Below are 9,123 nucleotides of genomic sequence, written 5' to 3' on the forward strand. Positions count from 1 at the left end.
TACACAAAATAATTCATATAGATTCCCAATTTCAAAAAATTGTAAAACTATTATAATAATGCTCCAAATTTAATAGAAATTTCATTAAAATTATTGTGATAAATAACAATTGCCTCAATTTAAAAAATTTAAATCTCTAAAATAATTTAGATAAATAATTCATGCAAATATTCTCAATACTCTATTATATTATTATAATAAAACCAATGTAAAAATATATCAAATAATTCATTATTATAATAATTTTTATGCAAAAATATATAAAATAATTCCCATAAAGATTCCCAATCTAAATATAAGTGTAAACACAGTGTTTCAAATTTGTTGGATATGAGGAAAAAATATAATTACAAATGATGAGTTAATTCAATTTCATATACATATACATGACAAGTTGGACTATAAAAATTTAGTCAACTCAATTTAATTACACATTCAAATGAGAATATCATCTAATCAACCATTTAATTACACATTTAAATGAAAATTTCATCTAGTTTTAGAAATGTAAATGTCTATGATGAAATGACAATTTAATTTATTTGGTTAGAATTTAGTAAACTCAAATTTAATTACACATTCAAATGAAAATTTCATGAGAAAAATTAGAATTATGAATTATGCATGACAAATTCACCCAATTTATTTTATTATATCTATATATAATGAGTTGACTCAATTTCATTTAAATTATGGAGTTGTCTTTAGTGCGACTTTTTGGACTTCGGAAACATTTGAGGTGAAAAAGTCCAAAAAATCGCACTAAAGACAATTCCTTAAGTTATAATCAAATATAATGAGTTAATTCAATTTTTAAAATAAACACACAATAAATAAGACTCATATATATATATATATATATATATATATATATATATATATATATATATATGAGGTAATTCAATTTAATATAACTAAATTGAGATAAAATGACACACCTAATATGAATTTCATTAAAAATTATACTTACATATAATACATAGTACAATATTTGAAATTGAAATTATATTAATAACTTATACATCCCTTAAATCTAATTATTTGAAAACAACTTAAATCACAAAAAAACATTTTGTTTTTTTTAAAACAACCTAAATCACAAAAGAAAACATAAAAACAACCTATTATTTGAAAACAACTTAAATCACAAAAAAACATCTTGTTTTTTTTAAAACAACCTAAATCACAAAAGAAAACATAAAAACAACCTATATCTATAGTTACGCATAATACATAGTACAATATTTGAAATTAAAACTATATTAACAACTTTATATAGCTTAAACAATCTACATAAAGTATTTGAAATTATTTAAAGACAACGTAAATTACATAAAACAACCTAATTATTGGAAACAACCTAAATCACAAAAAACAACATAATTATTTGAAAACAACTAAAATCACGAAAGACAAAAAAAACAAAACAAAACTATATCTATAATTACACATAACACATAGTACAATATTTGAAATTAGAATTATATGAATAACTTAAATCGCTTAAACAATCTATATTAAATATTTGAAATTATTTGAAAACAACTTAAATCACATAAAACAACCTAATTATTTGAAAACAACCTAAATCACAAAAAACAACCTAATTATTTGAAAACAACTAAAATCACACACAAAAGAAAAAAACCTAATTATTTGAAAACACCCTGAATCGCTAAAAACAACACATAATTGAAAACAACCAAAATCAATTATTTGAAAACAACTTCAATCACATAAAACAACCTAATTGTTTGAAAACAACTTAAAATAAAACAACCTAATTGTTTGAAAACAACTTAAAATATTTGAAAATAAAGTAACTTGAAATTATTTAAAAACAACTTAAATCACATAAAACAACCTAATTATTTGAAAACAACTTAAATCACAGAAAACAACCAAATTATTTGAAAACAACCAAAATCACACACAAAGAAAAAAAAACCTAATTATTTGAAAACAACCTAAATCCCTAAAAACAACACATAATTGAAAACAACTCATATCACAAAAAACAACCTAATTATTAATTATTGAAAAACAACCAAAATCACACACAAAGAAAAACAAAAACAAAAACTTATTATTTGAAAACAAACAACAACCAAAATCACACACAAAGGAAAAAAAAAAAAAAAAAAAAACCTTATTATTTGAAAACAACCTAAATCCCTAAAAACAACCTAAACATAAATTTAAACTTCCAAAAAAACCACATGTCTACACATAGATCTAATGTATGGAAATCATTGCTGACCAAATCTAGGTAATTGTAAAGGCCTTACAATTTCAATATATCTATTCTATCAACGCGTTGTAGTTTGTGATGCTTTTGCATTTAAGCTGACCGCAATGTTCTTTACAAGTTGTAACACGTTGTAGTTTGTGATGCTTTTGCAGTTAAGCTGACCGCAATGTTCTTTACAAGTTGTAACAGGTAACCCCGAAGGGTCTTTAGCGCCCTGGTCGTTTCCTTCTTGGTTTCACCGTAATGGTTCAAATTTGCCATTTCACCCCTTCTTGCATTTGGGTTTCAGTTATTCTTTTATCACAACTCATCTGACATTCTGACTTGGGTTTCAGTTATTCTTTTAACTCAACTCATTCGGCATGCTGACTTGTGAATTACCTGTTATGCAGGGCCCACGTTGGTTACTTACTTCAACACTTCTTAGTTTTTCCACCTGCTGGAGAGTCACATTAAGGCTTTTAATTTACCGTTCCGGTCTAGCCTAGCCGTCATTTACTTCTGCTAGTCGAAACCATAATTTATGCTAAACTCTCTTAGGGAATTTATACGTTGCATGGTAATTAAGCTTTATTTTTCTGGCGTTAGCCCCATAACTTTTTATGAGCCAAGTGTTAGCTGTTTATGGGGGTTTCTCTTTCTAAATGGATGGATTGAAGAAGATTGCAGATAGATAATTTTATTTCCATGATATACGCAAACTTCCAACGCGTATAAATCACTATTATTATTTTTTCATAAATATTTGGCAGCTCACTACATAATATTTGGCAGTTCATTACTCTGGCCCCTGGCCCCATTGAGAAAGATAGCCATTGAGAAAGATAGATACAACCCAAATAAGAAAGATAGATACAACCCAAATCATAAACATTTGGCATATCACTACTTTGGTCCCCATTGATATCAACGGGTACCGCCCAAATAACATTGCTATCCGCATATCATAAAGCCTACTGTTAAAATCTCTTACTCAATTCTTCAATAAGAATCTACCTGGAAGCCATGCTTCGGGATTGAAACATAGTGCCAAATATCGATCTAAAAGACCTACAAACTAAGTGCCCATCTTCGCTCTATTGCTGCATTAAATCAATATATTACTACCACCTATCCTTCATAATTCACAGAAGATAGTTAAACTGAGGACCAGCTACACGACTAAATCTGAGGACCTGCTGCCTGGATTTCCTCAGTCAGATTGCTGTCCTTTCCGATTCTATAACTTGCAAATTTCTCAAAGTTGTTCCTGAAAAGACCTGCTAGTTTGAGCAACGCTTCTCTGTATGCGGTCTTGTCAGGCCACTGCAACCACACCATACAACACCGAATCATCTCCAGGGCTTACAATATTAAGAACGAAAATGGCACCACGCCATACAAAACCCAATCAATCTTGAGGGCTCCTAATATTAGGAACGGAAATGGTGGGCTAGCAGATTACCGTATTTTCTGGATGAAGAATCTCAGAGGGAACGCCATCAATGGCATCTGGGATTTCCAGTCCGAATATATCAGTTTTTGAGTACTTGGCATTCAAAAGGGAGCCGGCGTGAATGCCATCAATGATCTTTCTCGTGTACTGCAATTTTATTCTTCGCCCCACGCCATAGCTGCAAGCACAAGCAACATATTATCCACAACAAAATCTAACCTACCTTACCAACCTACTATTTTATGAAAAAGAGGAGGAAATGAAGGGTAAGAGTCAGTGTACCTGCCGCTGGACCAGCCGGTGTTGACGAGCCAGCCTGTTGCGCCGTGCTTCTGCATTTTCTCAGCTAGCATGGCTGCATACCTTGTAGGATGTAGCATAATGAAAGCAGCGCCGAAACAAGCAGAAAACGTTGCTTGAGGCTCTTTTATGCCTTCCTCTGTGCCTGCTACCTGTCCACCCATCCATATATGGAACATCGTATAAATATGTGCACACCATAACGATCAAAATATATACACAAACACACAGCTCCGTCAAAGATTCCAGGAAGAAGAGGTTCCAAGTTACAGCAAGAAGAGAATCCTTAAAGGCTATGGGTGTATCAGCTGTGTATATACCAGGGCTGTGTATCCACTGATAAAGTGATACATCGTCTGGGGCAGAGTCAGTTTGCTAACTGGTGGCAAAACGCCGAAGGCGTCGCATGCGAGCAATATCACATTTTTGGGATGAGGGCCCACGCAGGGTATCTTTGCGTTGGGTATATATTCGATCGGATAAGATGCCCTTGTATTCTCTGCAAAAGTCAAGCGCCATCAATATCAATTAGAAAATACACATACCATGAAAATCAGTCTTTAGCAGTCCTGCACTGCCTGTGGGCAGGCACTCATATTTGTTTCATTCAAATACATTCACAAGGGATGGTGTCTTACCTGTGACTGATTTGTCAGCATAATCAACTTCTCTGGTGTGCTCGTCAAATACCACGTTTTCCAACACTGCAAAAGCAATAGTGTAAATGAAAAGGCCGCTTGATTTTTCTGAAGTACTCAAGAACCACTGACAATAATTAAATAAAGCACATATGTGGTGATATTATACCAGTGCCGAACTTGATGGCGTTCCAGATGTCAGGCTCCTTTTCCCGCGAGAGATCTATACATTTGGCATAACAACCTCCTTCAATATTAGACACGCCATTTTCACTCCAACAGTGTTCATCATCTCCGATCAGGAACCTGTTATGATCTGTTGATAGAGTGGTCTTACCAGTACCTGTAATAAAAATATTGAAGCGTCAGCAGTGCGTGAAATTTGGATGAATGTGTTTGCCCTGAGGCAGAAAAAAAGAACACACTTTGTGAATCTCACGAGATTTGCAGCTCTCGTGTTTGATTCACAATACCTGATAATCCAAAAAACAGGGCGACATCCCCGTCCTTTCCCATATTGCAGCCAGAATGCAGGGAAAGAATTTGTCTCTTCGGCATAAGATAGTGCATCACGCCGAACAAACCCTTCTTCATTTCTCCGGCATATTGTGTACCCAAAATAACCATTTCTCTCCTACGGAGATTAAGGTCTATGCTGGTGGAGGATGTCATGTAGTGAGTGTATCGATTACAAGGGAATTGGCCAGCATTGTATATCGTGAAGTCCGGAGTGCCAAAGTCCTCCAGCTCTTCAGGGGTGGGTCGGATACACCTGCCACCCATATCACCATCCCTCCAATGCTATCTCAATCATATCCCCACTACATTCATATACATATATATAGGCTCGAGGGCTAGGGAAATTACATATATAGACCGTGTATGGACATATTTGTCTTTATAATCAAAATTTGAGCTCGAGGCCTTCTCCACAGATTAGGACCAAATATCAAACAATACCATTTAACGTTACAGAGTACTTATCTGGGCCTTAATACTTATCTGGGATGGGACTTGTGATCACGAGCAGAGAGTATGGAAGCATGGCAGTAATTAATACTTACATGTTGTGCATGAAGAGAGCGTGATATGCTCGCGCTGAGACAATTCTGACTTTGATTCGGTGCTCAGGATCCCAGTTCAGGAACTGGTCATTCACAAAGACCTACCGTTCCCAAAACATAGCATCCATCAGGGCAATCGGATTGATAAAACAAACAAACAAACAAAAAAATCATGCAATCCTTTAATTTCATTCAGCGGCAATAAATATTTAATGAATATATTAATCTACCTTCTCCAAAGAATTGAGATAATCTACGGCCCTTTCTCTGTTGACCAGGAATGTATGCTCATCCATCTCAATATTCGGAGATCCCCTGCATAAATAACCAAGAGTGGAAAAGAATCCGCAGTTTTCAAAACCTGTTCACTGCCTAATCAACCAAAACTCAAACATCCCCCAATTCAACAAACAGCTTCTACATTCACAATCTAAATAATGGTGTCCCATACTTACTTGCCCCACCATAGTTCAGCCTCGGTCGCCTCATCCTTAACAACACGCTTATCTCTGGGAGAGCGTCCGGTTTTGGCCCCCGAAAGCGTTGCCAGAGCACCAGTCGATGTAATGAATGAACCTTTCTCATATTTAATGGCCTGTTCGTATAGCTCTGTCAAGATTCATAGTCACACAGTAGAGCCAAGTCAGACAAAGCATAAAAAGGCCAAAAGATTAAAATAGACTAAATCTGACATTCCAAAAGCTTAATACATACCCGCAAATACAGTAACCACGAAAAAAACTAAAAAAAAATCTTGTTTACATTGAAAATCCACTCGCTTAGGAATGAAATATTGTTAAAAAAAAGGTGAATATTTTTCATTTACACAAATGGATCTCTAATCATGAAAGATCCAGTGCAGACTAGAATAACGATATTTAGTCTCCCAAATCCACCAAAATACGCACGATCGAAACCCCTGCCCATTTAAAAAAATAAATATAAACAAAAGCGCACGATCGAAACCCCTGCCCATTTAAAAAAATAAATATAAACAAAAGCCCACGATCGAAACCCCTGCGCATTTAAAAAAATAAATATAAAGAAAAGTGGTTGCAGACACAAGATCAAAACCAAAGCATTTAAATATAAAGAAAAGTGGTGCAAATACAAGATCAAAACCAAAGCCTTATGTAGCTCCAGAAGAATTTACAGTCATACATCAAAGCAAACTGAAAAAGCTGTTGAAAAAGTAAAGACTGCATTCCAAAACTTCAGAATGCCCCCAGAGAAACTTATTTCTAAAATCTAAAATTCCATCGCCTTAGCCATGAAATATTGTTCTACATCTAAAATTTCCGTTAACATTTTTCATCTACATTAGAATATCTTCTGGTAGTGATGGTTACAGATCAGATAAGCATAGCGTTTCCCCGTTCAAACAAGACATTTACCTCAAATCCAACACAAAACATAGGACCAAAACTCCCAAACATTTTGACACACGGGAAAAGGGGGCAAAATACAAGTCCAATGACCTTTATAAGGCCAGGAATAAGGAGGAAAAAAAGAAAAGAATTCAAATCCAATGACCTTTATAAGGCCAGGAATAAGGAGGAAAAAAAGAAAAGAATTCAAATCCAATGACCTTTATACCTGCTCACGTAAAGCTCCACCTGGACATCATTAAATACATGATAAATCACATATATCCATTCACATAAACACCTAATCCGAACAAACTTCGTGGTCTTTTTAGCTACCGGATAAAATTCGATCACAAACATTAAGAAATGCACCGACATAAATGCTAACCAGCTGCTGAAAGGTTGTGTAGAATATGTGTAAACTTCAAAGCACTGTCGCTAGTTGTAAATTTAGGCGTAGGCACAGTGCTTGAAATATCTGCGGCTGGCTTCAAAGCCTCGACCTTCTTAGTAGGATCTCCCCTCAGAACCTTAGGGCCAGTTTCCCTGGTAAGAGATGCCAGAGAAGCACTGCATACACAAAAACAAAACAATTAATGTTCCACCTTTAAAAATCATGTCAGCTCAAGAACTGTGCAGCACCGAAACGAAATTTCAAACCTAATGGACTTCAGCTGCTGCTTCTGTCTTTCGTCCTCGGACAGTTGAGCAGCAAATGCCCCCTGAGCTCCTTTAATGGGAGTTGAAGGCGCAGATTTCTTCTTCTGCAACGAATGGAGCTCGTCCAGAGTCTGCGCCTTCACAGGAGTTGTACTATCATCGTGGCAGATCCCATTATGCTTCTTCTGCGTCTGGATTTTTGCTAAACCGTTCCCAGCCGAGTTCTCGTAGGCCGAACTAACACTTCCATTATCCGCCATATTTATCTGCAAAACACAATAACCATATGAGCAAAATAAATTTAAAACGCTGAGCAAAGAACAAAGCTAAGACACAAAATCTAGACTGGCAGAACCTTAAAACGCGTAGGCTTCCTGATAATCAAAGCCTACAATAAATTACTGAACCAAACCGAACAAAGACACAAACTCAAGCATTCAAATATCTCAGAGATATGCAATGCAAATGATGCCATAACTATGGGGCATGGCCCTCCTTTTAAAGGCCCCTCCGGACTCCAGTAAATTCTCAAATTTAACAAAGGAAATCCTCCGTTGGCTGAAAACTCTGCCTCGTAACTTTCGGATTTTAACATTGCCAGGTTGTGACCTCCCTCTCATGGCCCCCGTTGCCACATAAGGTGGTAAGGATGAACTAGATACGATACTGTTTCCTTTTCTTAAATTGAAATAATTTTCAGTTCCGCCAGGTGGACCTCGTCCCGACATTATTCTTTTTCTTTAAAATTTAGTTTATTGCACATATTTCCAATTTTATTGAAGTTTTCCAAATTTCTCTCGGTACCCACCTTTAGGGGTGCCTGCATTTAAAACATAGTAATACATAGAAATTAAATGCTTACTTAATGGATAAGTGCTTTTACTGATCCTAAATATCAGAGATTTAGTTTAGGTAATATTAAATCTTGGATAAGGATGTTTATTTTACAAAGATTTCATCTAAAATACGAAATAGTCAAAAATATGCCACGTCCTATGTATATCTAATGGGAGCACCACTAACTCTGTCTCCGCTAATGTGGGATCTACACGAACATAAAATGCTTAATCTATTCATATTGGATTGATAATCCACGGCATCAAATGTTAGTACATAACATTCCTGATAGTTTTAGCTAATACTTTATGTTAACACGGGTTTTGTGGTATTCGCGGGCGTGCTCTTGCATATGTCCAACAAACATATAATATCGATACTAACGGTTATACGGCAATCATGTGCACAGATAATGTGAACAAGTGCTTAGCACATGGGGAGGCATTAGCATTATAAGATGGGGATGTTTTCTGAGCCCGTAGTTATAGTTTCAAGAGAGAGAACTAATATGATTTTAAAAATGAATGAATAAAAAAGATTTAAAAAAAAAAAATTACTAAATTAAAATATT

The 9,123-nt window shown here is 35.1% G+C and overlaps 1 protein-coding gene across 1 annotated transcript; it reads right to left on the minus strand.

Annotated features, from left to right (window-relative positions):
- Positions 1-3,049: 3,049 nt before the first annotated feature.
- On the minus strand, positions 3,050-8,228 carry LOC149261948 (phosphoenolpyruvate carboxykinase (ATP)-like). The gene is made up of 13 exons (XM_089423127.1): positions 8,071-8,228; positions 7,716-7,981; positions 7,444-7,625; positions 6,144-6,297; positions 5,919-6,003; positions 5,689-5,789; positions 5,098-5,396; positions 4,794-4,967; positions 4,625-4,690; positions 4,307-4,485; positions 3,969-4,138; positions 3,696-3,864; positions 3,050-3,556 (listed from the first exon to the last, which is right to left on the minus strand). The coding sequence occupies exons 2-13, from the start codon at positions 7,973-7,975 to the stop codon at positions 3,413-3,415; spliced, it is 1,983 nt and encodes a 660-aa protein (XP_089279253.1). The 5' UTR covers positions 7,976-7,981; positions 8,071-8,228; the 3' UTR covers positions 3,050-3,412.
- Positions 8,229-9,123: the final 895 nt, after the last annotated feature.

The sequence above is a fragment of the Pinus tabuliformis genome, chromosome 6 (genome assembly GCF_031772625.1).
Source record: "Pinus tabuliformis cultivar Carrire ecotype Pingquan chromosome 6, CPIR1, whole genome shotgun sequence".
NCBI classification, from domain to species: Eukaryota; Viridiplantae; Streptophyta; class Pinopsida; order Pinales; family Pinaceae; genus Pinus; species Pinus tabuliformis.